The 22417-nt window shown below is 45.7% G+C and overlaps 1 protein-coding gene across 4 annotated transcripts; it reads right to left on the reverse strand.

Moving 5' to 3' along the window:
- Window positions 1-681: 681 nt before the first annotated feature.
- Window positions 682-21136, reverse strand: SAP130 (Sin3A associated protein 130). 4 transcript variants are annotated; one of them, XM_059822417.1, is made up of 20 exons: window positions 21019-21136; window positions 19857-20092; window positions 19099-19257; window positions 17838-17949; window positions 16183-16307; window positions 15192-15316; window positions 14488-14638; window positions 14192-14282; window positions 13810-13914; window positions 12597-12738; window positions 12226-12347; window positions 9297-9599; window positions 8095-8272; window positions 6726-6830; window positions 5588-5949; window positions 3922-4170; window positions 3488-3613; window positions 2466-2569; window positions 1665-1778; window positions 682-1450 (listed from the first exon to the last, which is right to left on the reverse strand). In XM_059822417.1, the coding sequence occupies exons 1-20, from the start codon at window positions 21128-21130 to the stop codon at window positions 1292-1294; spliced, it is 3180 nt and encodes a 1059-aa protein (XP_059678400.1). In that variant the 5' UTR covers window positions 21131-21136; the 3' UTR covers window positions 682-1291. The 4 variants fall into 4 exon arrangements, with proteins under 4 accessions (XP_059678400.1, XP_059678398.1, XP_059678401.1 ...); XM_059822415.1 differs by having other exon boundaries at window positions 8095-8269; window positions 21019-21130; XM_059822418.1 differs by lacking the exon at window positions 6726-6830.
- Window positions 21137-22417: the final 1281 nt, after the last annotated feature.

A 22417-nucleotide genomic window follows, 5' to 3' on the forward strand; every position in this document is an offset into this window, starting at 1 on the left:
CAAGAACAGTGTGAATATGGACATTCGACTTATTTCTCTACTTACAAAAAAAAAATCAGAAATAAGGAATGAAATACCATTTTTTCTAATCTAACTTCTGAAAGAACTCAGTTCTGAATAAAAGTAAGGTAACAGCCCTATAACTGGATGAGGAAAAAAAGTATTCTTAAAACAGAATTCGTTCATGAAATTGAAGCCTCCTGCTGAGGAGACTAAAAATGAACTGACTTGGCAAGCTTTCTAAAAAATTAAGGTTAAATGCACAGGTGCACGGGGTGCATATTCCATCTTTAGGAGCTGAAATGTGAATTAAGTTATCCTTCCCTCCACAGCACAAGAGGCTGACTACTTTCCAATATTCTGTTTCATCTCCCCAAAAGGCTTCTTTCAAGTCTTTAACTTGGTTTTGAATTTATAGTAGGGAAACTGTTCAACCTGTAAAGGTACACAAACTGCTCACATACAAAAACCTCCAAGTCCTTTATTCATGTTTTCAGGATGTATGCGGTACGTACAATTAACATTACACCAGCTACAGGACGTCCTCTGTTGCACAAGGTACTTCAAAACAAGTATCCCAGAGCACCAACATAGACAACACACACACACACACACACACAGACACTACAAAATCACTTTGAAATTATTCCCCCCCTTTTTTTCTTTTTTTTTTTCCCCCCTTTTTTTTTCTTTTCTTTTTTTTAAATTGACAGCTAGGACTTCTGAGCCATAGGAGATTCTGAATGTGGCAGATGTCCTAGTGCAGTGGCACTGGTTTAAGAAGGCTACTTCAGACACTGGAAGGTCAGAAGAACAAGAACCGAATGGGGTAACTGAAAGTGGTGTCATTTTCAATTTGTTGAAGCATGGCTGCTGTCTGGGTCAATACCTGTATGTCAGCCTCCTGGTGTCCCCTGCAGAATCTTCTGCGTTGCAGACGCACACACACCTTGGGTACATTTACCCCTAAGCTGCAGAACAGAAGGAGAGCGCTGTCCACCACACATTGCGTCACTAGTTCCAATTAGTAGGCACTGACACATCAGGGGGGTTAAACAAATGGGACTGGAAAGACTTTAAAAGGGATGAGCCCGAGAGAAATCTTTGTTCATTATGACAGATCAGTGACAATCCCTTCAGGTCGGCAGGCTTCACATGTCCGTCTGTTGCCATCTGTTCCCTAAACTCATCCTTTTTATTCAGATGCTCTGCTTAAAAATAAACACAAACTACAAAAAGGTTCAACTCCATTCTGTACACGTTCTCCATTTCCAGAGTGATTATTCTGACTTTACACCTTCTCCTTTCGCTTTAATTTGGATACTTTCTTGACAGTTCCATTCTTGTTTAGAAGCTTCAAAACACGATCCTTGTGATCCAAGACCTTTAGCATGGAGTCTCGAGCCTCATTGATTTGATCCATCACAAGTTTACACCTCTGCATATTCCCCTGAAATGAAACACTGTTGTCATTAAGAGCAGACCGTCTAGCCTAAGCAACCACTGTACCTTTTCGTAATACCACTTGTAACTGATGACACTGGAACCACAGGAAGTGTACCTATGTGATTTTTTTTTAGCTTTAGCTCATACTAACTGCAGTAGGATATTTCGTAATTAAGGGTAAAGCAGTTCTGCTGGGTTGAGAGGCCGCAGGAACCTACCTGTATCAGTTCATTGATTCGATGCAAGTCATCATCGGTCGCTGCCTTTTTCTTAGGGATGAGTCCCTCCTGCAGGGCAGTCAGTCTCTCATACACATCATGCTCCAGGTTCGTCTAAAAGACATTAGCACCTCATGAGAAGGTTCACCACTAGGCCAGAAAAACATTCGCCCGCATTAAGAAAGCTACACAGAGAAGACAATAATCCGTTCCCCTCTCAGCTGCTCATGTTAGTAATTCAGAAGATGGAGCCTCTGACGTAGAGTGTGGCACTATCATTCTTACTAACATCCTAGTTACAGGATTGCTCCACTTCTGAACAAACATGGATCCTAACCAGAACTGTTTCCCCTGTTTCTCACAATACTATTCCAGGAATGCAGAGGTTTTGGGGAGTTTGGTGCTAGAATGCAGAGCACCTACCTCACCCCCAACCTGAAACAGAAGCATCCAGGAATGTGGATCAGTGCTGCCTCCTCAGATCAGCCGCACCATCCCAAACAGACGCTTCTTCAGACCTGTGCATCAGCAGGAGGGAGTTGCCAATTTTGATCATCTGTACAAAATACATCAGCTCTTATGTCTGGATCAAAATCAACACTCTAAGTTTCCAAGCCACTTATGCCACATTCCTGAGAAAGGGGAAAGCACGTCCCACTCCCTTTGGGCACTACACACCAGCTCCTTTAGGGTATCCCAGTGTCAGATGACCGTGTACTGAGTTTGTAAAAACATCCTCCTGTCTTACGCAACTCTGTGTTCCCCCACGTCGTAGGAAGCCGGCGAGCCCCGTTCACCTACCAGCTGTAGTAGCTGTGCCGCACAGAGATGGACCTTCCACCCTTGTGCACGACAGGACACACCCTTCTGATTGGCAATCTCCTGTAGCATAGCCTTCTTCTCTTCTGTCACCGGGAAACACAAAGACATGTTATTCGTATTTCAGGAGCTCGCCAGGCCTCTCAAACAAAAACATTAACCCAACTCTGGCTCTCCATACACCTTAATAAATGAGAGTGAGTAACGTTTTCATTCGGATAGGAAAATAGCTACCCATCTGCCATGTATCTGACCACTGCTCTTGCTTATCAACAGGTTATCTGTACTTCCAGAAAAATTATATCCTGCTTTTTCCCCTCCATTTAAAAAAAAAAAAAAGGTAGTGTTCCCCTGCATGAAAAAGTAAAGGCTCCATCCTTTACCACTGAACTACATATCTACTCCCTACTTGATGTATTTACACAGTTCTGAAAACCCAATCTGCTTAAAAATTCTAAGGTGTTAGCTAAAAAGCCTAAAACCAGTATCTGATCTTTACTTTCCACACATCAGAAAAAAAATCTTCTTTAAAAGCCCATTTATTAGTTAAGAAGACTAGTTACACTAAATCTAGAATGTTTTTGATTACACTGGCAAGTTTGTTAGGTAGTAAGAAAATCAGAAAACTGAACTGTAGCATATCACCAGAGCATGTCACTTCTTTAAGGATTACTTTAGTAAGTTTTATCGCTGTACGTAAACACGTTTTTCCAATAACCACATGATTTTTTTCTTTTACAAAATTACAGCTAATTCTGTGTAGTGTCCTTCCTTTCTTTCCACCTTTATCTTGAAAGCAGAAGAGATTTAGGCAACATCTAGCTGATGAAAGTCATTAGCTCACTTGATCAACCCTTGTTTTCCAAATTGCAATCAAAACCTTTTTGTGGGATTGCTTACCAACAGCAGCTAGCTAAGAAAGCTCCTAACACACCGTTACCAGCTACGCCTAAGCCATTCATCCTGGATGAATGAAACTGTCAAACTACAAGAAGCAGACTGACCTTTCACCCGGACATCACTGTATCTCTGAAAGTGGTGGTAAGCAGCTTTCCAAGGATTGCGATAGTGCCGGAGCAATGTGATAGGTGGCCTTGGACGCACAGGGACGTATCTTACACCTTCTTCATCTAAGAAAGGATCCAGGGAGAACTGTATTATTATCGTCATTAAGTAGGTGAAAGTAGGAGATCAGCATAACACAAAAACTCCAGCAGAAGATCAGTAAGCACTACCTCATACAAAGTGATGCTCTATGTGTTGAGCAAGGGCATTTCCCCTAAATGTCACCATACAGAAAGTACTGAGGAACAAAAACTTGCATTCTGTATATTTATATTTAGGAAGCGGGAGAATGACAAGAGCACCTTCTCCAAGAAACAAACAGAAGAGAAAATAAACACTTGCATAGGAAAACAGACAATAGAGATGACATTACCTATATACTCCTTTGGAGGAGACTTGCGCTTCTCTGCCTTCACCAGCAAACTTTTGGCAGTGGATTTCTCATCATCAGTGCTGTTTGTTTCCATCATGTCCCCTTCCTCTGTGGAGATGACGTGCTGCTGCTTACGGGGTTTCTTCCTCGGGGAGGCACCAGGTGGCAAATCACTTGGAGGCATTGAAAGGTTGTTGGCCAGCAACGCCAAAGACGGAGACACAGTACTTGTAGTCAAAGGAGGGACTGCTAAGAGGAAGGAAAGAGGAAAAAGAATCCAAACCATCAGCAGCATAAAGGTAACACACTAACATTGTTTGAACGCTACCTCCAACAGTAGTTCCTGTTTCAGCGCATTGTGAGGAGTGTGGAGTGTACGAGCACTTCAGTTCCATGTGTGTAGAAGACCAGATGTTACACCAGCAGCAATTGCTAGGACAAGCCTATACGCTAAGATCTTAGTGTCTCATATATAAAAGCATAAAGAATGCGAGCAGACACAATTGTCCCTCAGTTCCTTCATATTTGAAGCTTATGTTGGTTGAATGCTACAAAAAGGAATCCACACCACCATCTGTCTTGTGCTACTGTAAAAAAGATATCTTTGTATGTCCGCCAGCGTGGATCACAGTCAATAGCAAGCAAGTCCCTTTCCTCTTTGTAATGTAAGTAGAGTCACATGCAGTCAAATTGGGACTGCACTACTCTCCTTGCAAGGGCCTGCTTGTACTGCCAAGACAACAGCACCATGTCAGTAGGTTACTGCACCACTCAACGCACTCTGGACAGCCCAGCGGCATGTCGCTTGAGGGAACGCTCCCCGACATTCGGAGAGAAATGCTCAATCAGCCACGACTAAGACCGCAGCAAAAAGTTTCTGGGATGGGATCTCTTGACATTTTGGCATACCCACAATTGCCAGTAAGAGACAAAAGAACCCTCAAGAGCTTAATGCTATCTGCCCGTGCTCCAGAAACATCTGTAGCAAGCAGCTTCTTCCGTCACAGAACAACATACAGCTTTAAGGAGAGTGATGAAACACTGCAACAGAACTCTGATACCACATAATCCATGAATGAAGGATGCATTCGTATCATTTTGCCACTGTGTAGTGCCCCACCTGAGATCCACAAGGATCTGAATTTTACTGATCATACCATCTGACAGCAACTATGACCAAGCTGGATAAGTAAGGCAATATAATGAACATTTTAAAGTTCTAGAGAAAAATATCCATGAATCACCAGAGGGCCCTATGAAGCCCTACTCTGGTCACTAATTCTTCACATACAAGAAAGGCCCTTGGACCCAAACAGTAGGATTTCTGAGAAAACTTAAATTAACTGTACTGATTCATAACATATTGGTACTGCTGCTGAGCGTGTGCGTTTTAAGCAAGGAATTCACACAGACTCTTTGGAGTTGGATCTTTTGAATGTGAACAAAGCAGTCACAGTAACAGGTGATTTCATGGGAGATTAGGGAGAAGACAAAGAAGAACTTTATGAGTAATAAGGCACAGGGGAACCCTTTGATTGGTATTCTGTGCTACCATGAAAGAGAAGCGATTTCATTTTCAGGACAGAAGCACTGAAATCCTCCTAATTTCTACAACAATTTGTCCTCAACAACAAAAGAAACAACCCGATGATTAACAACCACCTACCAGATACTGGTCGCATTATGTCCATAGGCTCCACTTCCTCTTTGATTTTTATTTCTGGTACCGCAGGCCCCAGCACTGCTGACAGGGCACCACTCATGGTTGAGGGAGGAGCGGGTGCTGCCACAATTGTGGTAGAAGTTGGTGGAGCGGCCGGGACAGCTCCTGGAATGGTGGACAGAGCTGCTGCAGGCTGCGAAGTGGGACTGGCTGCTGCGATGATTGTTGGAATGGCAGAGGGGGGTTGCTGGGAGGTGGGGGGGACCGCAATGGTGGGCTGCTCGCCGCCTTGATTAGACACTGCCTCCATAGACACTGTGACAGGAGTGGCCATGGACACATGAATTTCAGGTTTTGGCTTGGCACTGTAACATAAAAAAAGCAAAACAAACTGAAGTTAACTGCATCTCAGTCATGACCACCTAGCACAAAGTGAATGAGTTGAGCTGGATTCAGACTATCCAGTTTTTCCTGCACCCGCAAGTAACACCTGGCTCAGTAATGTGTTTAACAACACGATAAGGTGTCATCTCAATTACAATTCCTCCACCACTCCCTTTCTAATCCTTTGTATTATTTTTTTATAGATTTTTTAATAGATTTATTATAGATGCTGTTTTCTTCCACTCACTGTAACAGGCGAGTCTCATGACTAATTCCAGGTAACTTCAAAGTACTTGTAAAAGGATCAAGACAGTTTCACAATGCAGACAAGAGGAACTTTTACCCAAAGCTGTACTGCCCCCCCATCCTCTGTTTGCAAGAGCTCCCACTGCGGCTAATTGTTATAAAACAAGAAATTGTAAAGCCACTGAACTCAACAGAAGCAGGGTAGAAGCTCCATTTACCTTTCTTCAGCATTAATTTCCAAATACTATAAAAAGAAGTTTCAAGGCCTATCCTTTACAACGGCAGAGGGGTTTTTGTTTCTGTGAAAGCTCATAAACACATCTTTTAAAAGGCTACTGTCTCAGCTTCACAACAGCGGACCTAGTCAAGTCTGTTCAAAGTCGTCACACTGACCAATTCAAAATGGACTGTTTCCCAAAAGAAAGGAAAATGCTCCAACAGCCAAAGAATACAAATCAAAGAAATATAATGAAACTATTATGATGCAGTTGGTTGTTTCCTGAAGTCTTACCCAGCAGGCCTTGGTGATCCAGATGTGCTTCGCATGGTACTCTCAACACGCGTGCTAGCTACTTCAGGTGGCTGAGGTGGAATTAAGCTTTTCCGGACCGCCAGCCTGTAAGAGACAGACAGATCTGAGATTCCCACCTCCCTGATGCAAAGACAAATACCACTGAGAGCAAGGGAATCGACCCCCTCTTGCCCAAACCCAGATAGGAGTTACAGCTGTATCGTTGCACTCTGTCTTCAGTATAACTGATTTACTACAGAAAAAGTCTCATTTTACTTTTTGAATTAGATGTTACATTTTATTTTCTTTAAAGATAAGACATTAGTTGCCCTGGCCTAGTCTCACCCCCGTTTAGGGTTTCTCCAAGAATGCCAGCTTTACTTTCATCCTGCCAGTCAGAGCATCTTACTGAAACTGCCGGCTCCAACAGAGGACAAAGGGAGGTCTGGCCATGCCACTGTCCTCCACTGCTCTACCTCCAAATCACCTGGAACTAAAGAAGGCTCAGACAGGCATCTGCTTTGTTTAGTTGGACTAGGCTGTGTTAAAGCCTGACTCCAAGACCTCAAGCCCTGAATGTGGGTGTTAGGCAGCACAGGTCTGAATACAGAAAAGTATTTTAGAGACTATTCAGTCTCCTGGGGCTGGAAGTCAAATTGTTGTCCAAAACAATCAACCTCTCAAATGGAAACATTCTTTAGTGATCTACCTCTGCTTCTTTAATTTCTGTTTTACAGCCTGCAGCTTCTCTGCCTTAAAAAAAGGTTTCCACCCAAATAAAAAAAAATGTGCAATTTTAGTCTCATAGGACACATCAGTTCCAAATGTTTTCAGTCGTTAGTCAGGAGAAAATGCATTGTTAATTCTACAGCTGTCTCTTGCCTCTTTATTCAGGCATTTAAATTAGACAGACAACATAAAATATTTTAAGAGTTTAAGTTACTCCCTCCCATTTTCCTAATCAGCTCTCACAGCAGGGTATAATCCTATCCTTTCTACTCATCCACATATTCCTTCCAAGAAAAGCACTGAAGACAAAGCACGGAATTCTAATTTTAGTAGATTATGAACTCTTTGTTTTTATTACACTAAGCAAGAAAGCTTCAAATCCAGTTTCTCTCAAAAGGTCACTTTCAAGAGCTAGGAGACAAACTGTCCTTCTTCTCATTTTATTACTGACAGTAGGAGAAAACGATATCCTACCCTGGGGGAGGAAAAGAAGTCTGTTTCACAGATCAGCAGGTTACTCACAACCACTGCTGACTGAATAATCTGCTAGAACTATTCTTATCCCCACTGAAGTGATTCCATCTAGCCGGGCTAGATTGCACAGAAGTGTCATTCACATGTCATCTTCAATTCTACTCACCCATCTGTGGTTGGTTTCTTCCGGAGGATGCTTGGGCGCGGCGAAGAGCCCTGGGCTGGTGCACTGGCACTGGCACTCTGGCTATGGGTTTGCACAACTGTAGTTGCCGCAGAAGCCGTGTTGAATGTGTTGCTAATAGGATTGGCTACAATGGTGGCTCCGTCTGCCAAGACTACTGCTGGGAAGGGTGGACATTGACACAGAAGAGACAAGAACAGATACAGAGAGGAAAAAGCAGCAGTTACTTATGGAAATTTGATGACAAAGCAGGTGTTTGCAGAGCATATGTGGTCTATGCTCCCTTGACTCCCTCAATCTTTAACTGCAGTGCTTTTGGACTATTTTGTAAGCAATACCTTTGCTATAAGCAACCTGATCACTGAACCTTCTGCAGGGAAGATGGAAACTACCGCCTGCCTAACAACTGCTGCTAGGGAAATAATCTTTTCCAGAAGAAACGGAAAACACAGAAATCACTAGGGAGATCACCAACACAATTGGGTCAACAGAATAACACTCCTGGTAGAGTCTACGTGGCAATACATGCCACTTGTAAGTAAGGCACCATCAGCTGTGTTTATGTTCTGACCTTCTGCCAAAGTCCGTTTGGCCAACTAACTGATGCAGAGCATTTAGACAGTCAGGAAGTCACCACACAATATGTCTGCCAGGTTTGCAACAGCATATTCTCTTAGTTGCCGTATCCCATTTCTTTAGTAAGTTGTTGGGGTTTCATCAGACCAATAATTTTTAATGAAAGATGGTTTCTATCACAGTCCAAGATCAGGTTACCAACTGCTAAACGTACCTGGCCGTATTTTAATTGCTACTGTGATCTTATGTGTAGCTGTAACTGTTCGGAGAACATAATTTACTTGTAAATTACTTTTCCCACAAGGCCTTGCTGAAGAGAATTGTTTAAGCTCAGGCACTAGCAGTCTTTTCCACTGAAGTAACCCAATCAAGACTACCCCCCCGACTCCACCGGGTATGCTTAAAAAAATAATTAAGAAATAGGTAAAAAAATACTTGCTGGGAGAATATGTCTATGAATGTATTTAGTATCCACTACTGGACCACAGAGACTATAACAAGATCATTAGTCAGAGTAAAACAAAAAAAAAAAATTAGCCAAATTTGTAGGACAGAAGTTCAGTTGCTCTGACTAGGTCCAAAGCGTGGACTTTGCTGGCTGCGCTTACCTGAAGTCTTGGTGTCGGCTTGTGGCTGCTGAGCGCTGATTGGTGCTGGCTGCAGTCCCTGCGTGCCAATTGGTGCAGCGGGGTGGAGTCCTTGCGTCCCAATTGGTGCTGGCTGAATGCCCTGGGCACTGATTGGCGCTGGCTGGATCCCCTGCGCACTGATGGGTGCGGGCTGGATGCCCTGGATGTGGCGGGCGTGAGACGCATCTACGGTCATCAGCTGCATGGGGTTGAGGTGGACAGTGGAGGCCACTCCGACGCCGGTCTGAGCCGTGATGGCCGAGTTGGGCGCCTGGGCTGAAACTGGGAGCAGCAACACAGACACCTCGTCACGCCCACCCAGAGGGTTGCCTCGGTTCCCCCCAGCACCTCTCACTCAAATATTTACTTTCAAAGACTATTTGGCTTTGAAAATTAATTTGCCAGTCTGCTTGTTGCAGCAGTAAATTTGAGAGTGGAGAGGCCAGATTGTCTGCCAGAAGAATGAAACGTTACTTTTTAATTCCATTCCATTTTATATTTCAAATTGCAACAAGAGAGAAAAGATCAAGTTTAAGTCCACTTTTGGTTAGACTCTCATTATATTTCTGTACCCAGCTTCCAGTTTCAGAAAGCTGCGCACTATTTTTGCTCAGTATCTTATTTTACAATGCTTGTAAGTACCAACACTTCACATTTTCCATGCTTAAAAAAAAAAAAAATCAGAAGCCTAAGCCATTTCTTTTCAAAAGACAGTCTTTCCACAGAGCTTATCATGGCATCAATTAAAAAACACCAAACCTTCAACTGTACCAAAGCAAGCAGAGACTGAAGTGTAAGTACCTTAAAACAGGGCTTACTCCCTTATCCCCCTTCCCCAGCCACATAGTCACAAAAAAATGTCAAAATTAATTTTTCTTAGTGCAAGTAGACAAACTGTTCTGAAGTTGAGTACAATCTTATCCAACTCAGAACAGGACTTGCAATTATAGGCCGGATCTCACAGCTAAAATGAACACAAAATCTCTTTTGTGGCAGAATGATGCTCCCAATGAAGCACATGTTCCAAGAAGTTCAACTCATTTATTTGAATTTACAGCTCTGAGCAACTATGATTCCATCTTTCCAGATCTACTATATGGTGTATTATGCTTCTCCCAGGCAGCATTTAACAATGCTGTTAGACTACCCACAGTTCCTGGATCTCCAGATTTCCAGTCTTTACAGAACAGTACCACTATTTCTGCAGCCATACACAGAATGCAAGTGCGAATTTGCCAACAATGGACTTGCTTGCTAACAATGGAGAGCCCTCTCATCGCAGAACAAGCTGTTTTTCTCATTGTCACAGGATTTCGATCAAGTTCTTGTGCTGACAAGACACTCTAAAAACAGCTGTCAAAACCCTGAAATCCAGCACCAGGTCCCTGAAAACGGCTTCTGTACAAAGTATGGCACATTAATTCTCCTAGCGGAACACCTTATGTGAAACGCTCTCGTTGCAGAACTTTCTACCCAACAAAATCCTTTTGGGAGGCTATACAAACACAATCAGCATTTGTAAAGCCAAAGCCAACATTCTTCCGCAAAATTCCGTATTAACACTCCTCATCCCAGTGATCTTTTTAAAAAGTCTGCTCTGCACTTTTACCTAAGCCCTCAACTGGCTGTGCTCAGCACAGGTACATGTCCCTCCTGACACGTGAATTGTCTGCTTTGAGTTGTCGCCAGTTACTGTCATGATTAGTACCTTCAACTGAAGCTTTGAGTCAAGTTAACAAGCAAAATGTCTCTGTCAATGAGCTCCTGCTGAAGAACCTACCTCTGCTTTTTAAAAAAAAAAATCAGCACTAGCCTCCCATCACCCCAATATGCTACCAAAACTGAAAGTCCTGATAGTCTGCAATCATATTCTATCAGGGGTCTGCAACCATTCCTCAATCACAGCTGCCAACACCAAGTACCACCACTCACCTGCACACCCTCCTTTAAAACCTTCAGCCAGAGCACAGGAAGGTACAGAAGCAGCTCACCTGTCCCTCCTGCAAGTCACTGAACTATCTTGGAGCCCACGTCAAATCCTGGTATGACATAGTCAGGACTTGCAACTTTTTGCTGGAATTTCAGTGACAGAAGGAACAGGCCCCAGTACCTCGATCCTCTGTGCACACCTTCCCAATCCGCAAAGGGGCTTTGCCACCCCCCCAAGCCCTTCCAAATTCCCTGTATACTGCTCAAGGGTAACAAGCTGCCAGCAGACACAGATGTTCCCTAAATATCCAAATTGTGCATATTCCTAGGGTTTGGATTGTGGAGATAATCAACATTACAGAGAACAGTCCTAAACCACTCAGTTTTACCTAAAAGCGCTCCAAAGTCTGTCACAGAATGACATAAGTTTGGGTTGACTTTGTGGGCTCACACAACATGATTTTTTGACTGTCTGCAAATTACCACAACACTTCTAACACATTAATTGCTGCATTCTTCTACATAGAACGCTAATGCAAAAGTGTGCAATGCAGCTCTTATTTCTTCTATTTTTGGTTCAGGTTTCTCTCTCAAACTGTACGCTCATGCAGAAAGAGATTAAAATGGGCTTGTCAGAACACCAGGGAATGGAGATGCATCGAAGAGCTGGTTTGGAGGAATTGAACTGTTTTGATTTGTAGAATCAAAAAAACTTTAACTCCTAGAGATGCAAACCCTTGGATATCAAATGCGAAAGTCCCGAGAAAACTATCATTAGCTAAGTTTAGTACCTCTGAAGTAGTTCAATACCCCTTGCCCATGAGTATTCCCCTCAGCCAGCAAGTTGTCAAAGGCTTTTTGTGACAAGTTGTCAGAATCAAGCACAAAAGGCTCTTAGCTCCTCCCGTCGCTAAAGCTCATACGTAAGCTAACAACTGAACACAGAGTCAAAGTCAGCTTGCCTGAAAGCTGGTCTTACCTGGGTATTGGCGAATGGTGGACACTGAGCTGGTGATGGGGGTATAGGTGTGCGCAGTCAAAGGATAGGCAGAGGGCGGATATGTTGGTAAGAAATACTGGAACTGGACAGGCACTGACTGCCTACAGGCATCAAAGAGAGCAAGTATTATACACGCCGTTTCAGTAGTTCATCTTCAACCCCTGCCTTCGGGCCACTGCCCGAGTTTCACAATCTCAACTGTCACGATTAATTCAAAACTACCAAATCGCCCCCATCCTGGGTTTTTAAAGCCCATTATTTCCAGCATATCAGAACACAGAAAAGCAGCAAGGCACTCAAAACCTACTCTCACACACACACTCTCATTCATAGAGCTGTTATTTCCCCACCTGTTGTCATTTCTGGTTTCCATTGCTACTGGGTTTGGAGATGCCCGGTGACTAGAGAGGGGTATGAGATTACTCCTCTCTGCTGTGTAATCAGACTGGATCCGGGGAGAAGTATGCGTGATTTGCTGAGGAACCACTTTAGCTGCATAAAGACAAACATGTTATCAGTTAACAGTCAAAGGAAGAGTTGGTAGACACTGCAAAGGCAAGATTAGGCAGAGAACCCCAATACTACTCCCCCCCCCCCCCCCCCCCCAAATAAAAAACCACCCCATCCCCAGATGATTTCCTATCCACAGTGACGATAGGTTTCCTCAATGGGATGAAAGAACAAGGGAAACAAAGCATTTTTCATCAATTTGTACCAGATTAGAAGGACGTTATAAAAGCATATATAAGCTGTATTTGCTAACAGATTAAGTTACTCCAGTGCTCAAATGAATTTTTTTTCCTTAGGATCAGTCCAATCCTTTCTGCTGTCAAGAACTTATTTACTCAAGTTTTCAAAGCAGAACTTGACAGAGACCAAGGGAAATGAGATCAAGGCAGACAAGTACACATAGACAGAGGCCAAGAAAAGAAAGAAAACATGTACAAAAGCTTTAAAGGAAACACTGACATATTGAGATACAACTTCACTCCTTGGAAATTTATGGCAGGGAAAGATATTACAAGATTTCAAAAGAACAAGAAGGAGGTCAGCAGGAAAACAGAGATGAACAAAAGGAAACCTATGCAGTTCTGTAGGAAACATCTGAGGCAGATTCCACATCTAGGCAAGTTTCCCACCTTTAGACCTTAGTGTTTTACCTCCAAATTAACACACTAACCAAACTCAACTAGGCTACACCTAATGCCTCAAGAAGCACAGGAAGGAACTTACAAAATCAACTATGAAAGCCATATTCTATAACCAAGCAGTTACAACTTCTAGTGTACGCAGTGCAGGTTCTGAAATGCCATAAAGGCCCAAGTTTGTCTAAAAATTCAATTGAGTAAGTTAATGAGCCATTTTATTACTCAGTCCTCCTAGAACATCTATTTCTTCCGGGTATTAAAAAAGCCATGCCACAGCAGACCTGTTAATTGGTTTCTCTCAGCTTGAATTGATTTTCTTCCCCTCCTTCATTTGCTAATATGCACAAACACTACTAGTATAAACAGAAAATTGAAGCATCAGTGACACACTCTTCTTAAAACTGAAATCACTCACCAACTGGGATGTTTGAGGTCGTGACAGCTGTAGCATGGGAAGAATGGGAGGGCATTGTCATGGTAACAATGGTGCTTGTAGGCGCTTGAGTGTGAGACACAGAACCTAAAGGAAAAAAAACATACAAGATCTTTCTATGGAGCCCTATCACACCGGTGTATCTATACCCAAATAAAGAGGGCAAAAACCCCAACCCAGACAACCTCCCTGAAGAACTCAGCAATCTCTCTCCTGAAGCCTGCTCATGCACTTCCAAATGCAGCCTTTACCATAAATAAAGACTTCCTCAGAAGTAATCAGGCCCCATCTTCAAAGAGGAAAAACAACAACAATGCAAAACAAAAAAAACCCCACACCCCACAACAGCTTCATGAATACTCACCAGCTGTGGTTGCTGAAGCAATTGTATTCGTTGCCAAAATAGGTGCCACTGTTGCTGCTGCCACTGGAGTACCAGTACTGAAAATAGTTTTCTATGAAAAGAAAAGAAAACCTTCAAATTAAAAGATGAGTACATTTAAAATACATACTTAGTACAGAATCATGCTGCATTGACTGTAAAGAACATGAATTTCTAACCTAATACTAACTCTTTTCCCAAATTTAATCTTAATGCTCAAGATAGAAACAAAAGAGACATCTAGAAGAAGCACGAGGGGTTTTTTTCTTGCAGTTTACCTGAGCCATGGTGTGGAGCTGTGGCTTCTGTGTTCCTATAGCTGGGTGAGATGGTAGTGTAATCCGAGTAGCTGTATCCCTCGGCTGTGCAGGCCGCTGAATACTAATAGCTGCAGAAGGCGGGTGCTGCTGGATAGACAGGGTGGGTCGACTGGAGAGAAAGAAAAATAGTTATTAAGATAACCACGTGAATACTAAATATGAAAGATAAGATGCAGGGACACACATCAGGCCTTGGTCTCTTTCTCTTTGAAAGCAGCACTGCTATCAAAAAAATGGCCAAGTTTCTTACACTGCCTTAATGACACTCTTCTGTCCTCATCTTCCCTAAGTACCCAACTAGGAGGGCAGACATCAATAACACGTATCAGTTCATAAAAAAAAGACTTTCTGTCAGGGATGCTTTTCGACATTCCTGTGTCATTTCTTCACTGTGTCTTCATAAAAAAAGATGGGCTGAATTAGCCACAAGTTCCTCCAAGAGGAACTCTGCTTTCCAAGAAGCAGGAGATCACGACTGATTCATTAAGCTCTTTCTTTCTCAGAACACAGAGCAACAGTTCACCTTTACAGCAATTTTTATTCACAGAACTGAAAGCATCCCACATCTAGAGGATTATCAGCTCTGGATGATGAACACGTATGTTTCCCCTTCCTGCAGCCTCTGTAAAGTCAGAGCACTGTAGATTTCAAAGTGTCTTTACCTGAGGGTTGATTCCGTAGCATGTGCTGCTGTTGTAGTTATAACAGGGGACTGAGCTCTTGTGGCCGAGACAGTTGCCACCACAGCCGGAGGAATAGTGCTTGAAGTTGTCACGGGAGGACGAGACTATAAAAATGCATCAAAAAGAAACATTCAGAAAAGAAATTCTGCTATTTGGATAACAACCAGGAATTACTTGGCTAAAACTGTTTTTACTAGATCTTATCACTAAGTTTTGGCATTTTAAGATATTTCCAGTCTTTCTGGCTTGATCTGCAAGCTCCTAAGCAGATCCGTCTTGGTTTTCAAAGTATATACGTCACAGGAATCAGTAACCAACAAAGTTAACAAGACCGGATCCCTTGAAGGTCTTTAGGAAAAAACCCCAAAGGTCAGTTCCCTTCAGAACGATAAGAAACCTTGATCCAAATATATACAGGAAGTCTAAGGTGATTACATCAGAATCCTAACTGAAAGCACAAAGTAAAGATGTTTAACCCTTTACCCTAACATTGAACACTAGTGCTATTGTAGGGAGATGGTATCTACAATCTTCTCCTTATACACGTATATAAGCTGAGATATACGGAAGCATATCAAAATGAGGGGTTTTTTTTATTCTGTGTGTGTGTGTGTGTATATATATATATATATATATATATATAAAAGAATAAATCAATACAAGCATATCATACCAGACCTTTCAGACTTTAAAACTTGAGTATATCTAAACTAAATCCTCTTCCCAGTTTCTAAGCACTTTGGAGATAGTTAAAAAGCCAATTTCTGGCACCAAGTCTATGAAGGAAATAAAACCATAGGACTAATGCAACTATTTCAATACTGGCTGTTAGATACTGGTACCCGAGAAACAGAACTGGAAGAGAGCTGACGGTAGCCTCAGCCCAGTAAATACACAATTACAAGTAAGTGCCAGGAAGAATTTGGAGCCGGTGGTCAGGGTTCTGCAGAGCTGCCTGGCTGCTACCTGCCTGGATTGGCTGATGAATGATGTGCTGAACTGCTGGCTGAGCTGTAGCTGCATTTGGCAACTGTGAAGCTGGTCTCAGGACTGTAGTTACTTTAGAACTGGACATCACTGCAGCAGCCGCTGCACCTGGGAAACAAACCAAGCGTGTTAAAATACCGTGCTCCCAAATGACGCCATTATGGCCGCAGAGACAGACTCTGATGTTAGCTGGTATGTATTTCAGTTTGAATGTATTTCATATGCATGACAGTTCAGGTGACATTGGTTTGAAAGTAAGGTTTGCAACAAATATACGTAAGGTTCACAAAAGTATGCAGGGAAGGGTAGGTATTATTTTAAACAAATTTACTTTATTCATACTTCTTACTCCCCTATAACAACCTTATATTGCAAATCCAATATTTTTCTATTCCAAGCTATGGAAGTCCATAGAAATAATTCAAACAGTTTGATCGCTGGGCTGATGTGTAAATAAGTCACCTGATCCCAACAATAATCTCCTTGAACCTCATGAAGTTCTGAAGAAAAACCACATATGCAATAGAAGATAAAACAAAACAAAAAAACCCAATCAACTTTTAAAGCTACAACAGCATAGGACTTCGGTTAGTTTGTCTACTGTTGGCTATCTCCTGATGAAAAGAAATTGCTGTCAAAGGCAAATAGCCTTGAAATCATTTGATGAACTAGACGGCATAGCTTCTGTAGATGTCCCTAATTGAAATTATTACCTTGAAAGGTAACATTCAAGCTGAGAGAATAAAAGCAGGAAGAAAAAAAAGAAGAAAAACATGCACTAAGCAACAATACAAAGTTTGTGGCAGCTGTCCCACAAGAATCAAGTGAACAAAACTACATTTTATTTCAACTACAAATAAAGCTGCAGTCCTTCCAGCTACTCTAGTAAAAGACTAGGTCTTTGCTCATGTCAATTTCTTTTTCTTGAATGACCAAACAACATCAAATATGGAAAGAAATAAAATATAAATGGTACTTGGAATTCAGATCAGTTTAAAGTTGAACTGGAAACCCAACCCCTGAGCTTTTTGAAAGTAAATCTGCAGTCAGAAATCAGACAGACTGTATTGAGCACAAGGCTTCTTTTAAGGGGCTGATCTCCTGTTTTGTAAGCCATAGCAACAAAATCCTGGGACACAAGAGCCTGTAGTTAGCGCCAGCATTTAACTCAAGGGTAAATGCAAATGCACACAATACAATATGTTATGATACACAAAAATGCACATGTGATCCTGTGACAAGCGGGTACAGGAATATGCCTCGTAACTGCTCAGGTGCCACCGTCACAGGTGAACAACACTGGCTACCAAGAACGTACAGGATATTTTGCTGGACAGGTCAGTCTATACCAGTGTGTATTTTGTCTTGAAAGTGTTCACTGTTTTAACAGCACAGAACTAGAATGACAGATGTGCTGGTATCTGCCAGCATTTTAAACACTGTCACACAGTCCTGCCCTAAATGGCTGAAGGCAACATAATGCTTCAAAGGCCAGCAGTCACCTATTTACGCTAGCAGTTTTAACAGCTGAAGTATTAGCTGCGTTAACAGCAAGGAGAGTTTTTAGAGGTGAAAGCAGATGCACCTCCCCTGAGAGGCTGTGAACAGAAGGTCGGGATAACACAGCTAGATCTTTACCTCGGGGTAGGTGAGAAGCTCCAATGTGTAGCGGAGGCCCAGGAGCACTACTTCTGATGATAGACATCTGCACGTTGGTAGCCATGATATGATGCAAGTTACTAGGATGCCCCTGCAGAGTTAAAGAAATCACAAAACCCAAAATAAACGGTGAGCTGTGCTGACAAGAATTAACAGCCATACTAACAGTATTACCATATCCAAGTCCCAAAGACAGAAAAGAGATTTTGTAGAAATACTTGGTGTACAAAGGTTGCATGCTTTACAAGTCAAGTGGGGAAAGAGGCAGGTGTTTCTACAAGATAAAGTTACAGAACCTGCTGACATTGTGTGTGGAAGATGTAAACATTTATCTGTTTCACTGATCTATTTCTCTGGTTGGCACGTCTGTGACAGTCAGTCAGTCACCCACATATCAACCACAGAGATGGCCCTTCTGCCATTAGTGACTTTTAAGGCATAGATTCATACCACCTCCCTAGTAAAGTCAAGAGAATAGTGGGAACCTGGTAAATGCTGCAACAAATTAATTCTATTTTTTAATAATTCTGTACTTCCAATGAATATTAATAAAGATAAAAATCCACTGAAACTGCTGCACATCCTTAGCCAGCCTAACTCAAATCCACCTAAAAGCACTTTACATCAAACCCCTGAAACTTTACAGGTTTAGTGATGAGTGTTCTGGCAAACTAGTTCCAAATCACAAGGATTGGCTCTGCAGTGAAAGTTAGAGGGGAAAAAATGTCTAAAGCATTATCCACACCACCACCCCCCAAATTTTGTCACTAGTGGTTTAATAAGATGACACTGCAAAACCATGAACTGTTCACTAGTCTCTTCTGATCTGCTCTCAGGAGAGCTAAAGAACGCTGCAGTGATGAATCCCAGCAGTTTCTCTATACTAGAAACTCTCCAAGAGATACTGAAACAGCAGGAGCTTTTAAGGAAAGACTCAGGTGCATAGCAGCTTTTGGATATAGCTCTGCTGTCAGGGCCTCACTGTGCTACGTCAGTTGTATGATTACAACAAATCAGCAGCTTTCTAAAGAGCTAGTGCTCACCGAGTCTGAGGTTTAATGCTCCAAGCAGAACTGATCCAACAACCAATGGCCACTGAACGGGGGAGCCTGCTGTCTCTACCTTCCCTCCTGCTGCAAGAGCCCACCTCAGTTGTACCAATATGAGTGTTGATCTGACCATGCAGCGAGCTGGAACAGGAGGAAAAAAATCCAACCAACCAAACAAAAAAACCACAGACCTGTTGCCCACTGATTGTTGCCACAGGAATTGTTGGAGCCTGTGGTATGTTGCTTTCCATGGTGACAGTAACTTGCCCAGGAACCTTTGTGGGAGCCGAGAGAGTAGACGGTGGAGCAGGAGCAATGGGCCGGCTGGGCATGGTGGGCTTCAAGGGAGGCTACAAGAAATACAAAGACAGAAATGTTGGCAACTCCAAATGAGAGCTGAAGCAGAAATCATTCTGGGGGGGTCAAAGCTTGGAGAGAAAGTCAGCTTTGCGCAAGGATAATTATGGTTAAGTATTTGGAGATGAAGGGTACTAGTCGTTTAGAGCTATTCCATTTTCATTTGGGACAAAGAAAGGGCATCTTTTGTACTGGAAATATGCAGCTTCTAACATACAGCACGAGTCACAAGCAGAATCTGTTAGGGCTATGGTATTCCCCTACAGACACCGGGCTTAACATTTAATTTGATATTCTCATCCACTCCTGCAGAGAAAAGGGAAGATTTCAGAAACCGATTGAAGTCACTCCTCTCAAGAAATAAACAAAAACCATCCCCTTCAAAAATAGTGCTGTGGTACTATGGAGCCCTCAGTGTATCATATGGAACAGCTAAAGCCACGAGGCAGCGCACAGTCAGTAGAAGCATGCAAGGAAAGCTTAAGAAACAAAAGCAGGGAAGTTTTCGGTGCAATTTATTTTTTGCTCAACACTCCAACTTGTAATATAGATTGTATTTTTTCCCCCTACGAATTGTGAACCTTCTCATTACCTTCATAAGACCATCTGAAAAGGAAAGCGGGACAGCTGGAGTCAAATGTGCTGGTGGTGCTGTCACTGTCACCGGGGCACCGGACTGGACAGGGTGATGCTGCGTCAACATCTGAACCTGTGGATATGGCCGAACCACTACCGGTTCCTGCTTTTCTTCTCGAGGTTGTAAAGAGCCCCCGGGGCCGATGTGCTCTCTAGGAGCAACTTCTGAGTCGCGACTAGATTCATCACTCACTAGTGAAAAAGAAAAAGGGAACTCTGAGAAAAAAGGTAAAAACGGTTAACAAGTTCACATTGGCCACCCACCGGGTTAGAGATGTGATGTCAGAAACTGTCTAAATAAAAGAAATTCACCCTTACAATTAAACATTTTCCAATGATGAAAACCCTAGGAACTCTGGCACTGCTTCTGCTGGCTCCCCCCAGAACTGACGGGCCTCGGAATGCCGGGCAACCTGGGGTCGTCTCTGAGGAGTCCATCTAAACACCTTCTTCAAACAAAGGTTTTTCTTTCAAGTGAAAACCACATAATTATCCACGTAACTGCCATAAAGTCCCATACCAAACAGGTATTAAAAAGCCTTCATTTAGCGTGTTAGGTATCTGAACATCAAGCTGGAAAACAAGTATAAACCCTCCTGACAACGAAGCCGCTCCCCCCGTCACCTCTGGCAGGCTGCAGAAAACCCGCAGCCTCGGCAGGGCCCGCGGGAGCTGGAACCGGGGCTCCCTCCCGCCTGCAGCTGCACGAAGCCTCCCCAGCTTCGCTCCCGCTTCTGCTCAGGAGGCGCAGAAGAGGGGCCGAGGGGCGCAGGCGGCCGCGCAAACCGGCTGAAAGGGAGCGGAGGGACACCGCTGCCCTGACACCGCTCCCCGGGCCAGCCACTAGACTGATTTTGCCGGTGTTCTCCCCAGCCGCGGCCCAGGCGGCTTTCGGGCTGGCGGCCACACGCCCGCGGGGCCGCCCCGCTCCTCCCGCCCAGCGCCCGCTGCGACCCCGTCCCCGCACACCGCCCGGGACGGCCGGAGAAGCCGGCGGGGGGTGGGCGGGGACAGCGGGAGCACTCCCCGCCCCTGGAGCCGGCAGCTGCCCGCGGGCTGCGGCCGCCGGCGGAGGCGGGGGGAGGGCGCGCCCCCTGCGGGGCCCGGAGCCCGCTTACCTGTGGCGGCGGGGGCGATGAGCCCGGCGGAGCCGCTGGTGGGGATGGGCGGCGGCGCTGGTCCCAGGCCGGCGGGCGGCGCGCCCGAGCGGGGGAACTGCTGCGAGCTCATGTCCGCCTGCGGGCACCGCCGACCGTTACATTGCGTCACAGCACGTCACGCTACCGGCGACCCGCCCCCTCCCCCACCGACGCCTCGGGGGGGGGGGGCGACGACGCCCCCCGCAGGCACCGCCCCTCGCTGCCGCCCCGCTCATTGGGCGCGGCGCTAGCGGCACTGCCAACCCCGCGCCAATGCGGCGCGCCCCCACCACACCAGCCAATCCAGCGCAGACCTCCGCAGCCAGTGAGGTGTCACCGTGCTAATGACCTCACAGGGCGGCGAGCCAATGGCGGGGAGGGCAGCGCTGGCCAATGAGGGCCGGCCGTGCCGCCCGGGCCCGCCCTGCCGTGCCGCCGTGAGGGGCCGCAGGGCCCGGATGTTCCCGGGAGCGCGGCGGCGCCCGGCGGCGCCCCTGCCCGGGTCGAGCGTGTCCCGCAGCGCCCGGCACGGCCCTGACCCTGTCCTGCCCGGGCCTGCTCTGCTCTGCCCTGCCCCCGTCCCTTCCCGCCCTAGTCCCGGTCCCGGTCCCGCCCCTCTCCTCTCCGCCGCCGCCTCAGCGACTCGCACCGCTCCGCAGCGCTGCCGCCGGGCGCGGGCTCCTCCCCGCCGCCGCGCACTGAAGCGGTCGCCGCCGTCCCCCGCTCGCAGCCCTTCCCCGGAGCCGCCCTCGGCCCCCGGAGCGAGGCGGTGCCGGGCGCGCTGCCCGCGGCGTTACCTGTGCCCGGGGCGCCCCGCGGCAGCCGTAGCTGAGCCGCCACCGCCGAGAACCGAGCTCCGCTTCCGCCGCCGTAGCTGCCCACGGCGGATTGGCCCCGGTCGGCCCCACCCACCGCAGCGTTCCCCCGCCCCATTGGCTGCGGCAGCGCTCCCCGCAGGGCCGCTGGGAGATGTGGTCCGCGCGCACGGCAGCGCCGGGCAGAGATCTCGCGCGACGCGGGAGGGGCGGGGCCTTGCCTGGGCGCGCTATTGGCCATGAGCCGTGCGGTTTCCCGGGAAACGCGGCGGGGGCGGGGCCAGCTAGCGGCCGCGCCCCCCCCCCCCCGGCGCCGGCTGCAGGGGCAGCGGCGGGCACCGCGTACCGCCCCGGGGCTGGGCCGGGGCGCCGGGCCCGTACCCCCCAACAGCCCCGGCTCACGCCCGCTCCCCCCCGAGCTCCTCGCCACCCGCTCCTCTTGCCAGACAAACCCCGCCCCGTGTGCCTGCTGTTGGCCCCCGCCGCCGGCACCCCCCGCCGGTGCCGCAGGCAGGGCTGCCCGCGCCCCTTCCACCCTCCTGCCTCCCGTTTCTGCCGCTTCT

Source organism: Gavia stellata, chromosome 11 (genome assembly GCF_030936135.1).
Source record: "Gavia stellata isolate bGavSte3 chromosome 11, bGavSte3.hap2, whole genome shotgun sequence".
Taxonomy (NCBI): domain Eukaryota; kingdom Metazoa; phylum Chordata; class Aves; order Gaviiformes; family Gaviidae; genus Gavia; species Gavia stellata.

Bases quoted from the DNA above. Each gene is read 5' to 3' on its own strand.
- SAP130 (XM_059822417.1), bottom strand. From the start codon at position 21,130: ATGAGCTCGCAGCAGTTCCCCCGCTCGGGCGCGCCGCCCGCCGGCCTG. The intron at 19,258-19,856 runs GTAATGAGAAGG...TATTTCTTGTAG, and splicing joins TTTCAGATGGTCTTATGAAG to CCTCCCTTGAAGCCCACCAT. The intron at 16,308-17,837 runs GTAAAGATCTAG...TTTGTTTCCCAG, and splicing joins AGCTTCTCACCTACCCCGAG to GTGCAGCGGCTGCTGCAGTG.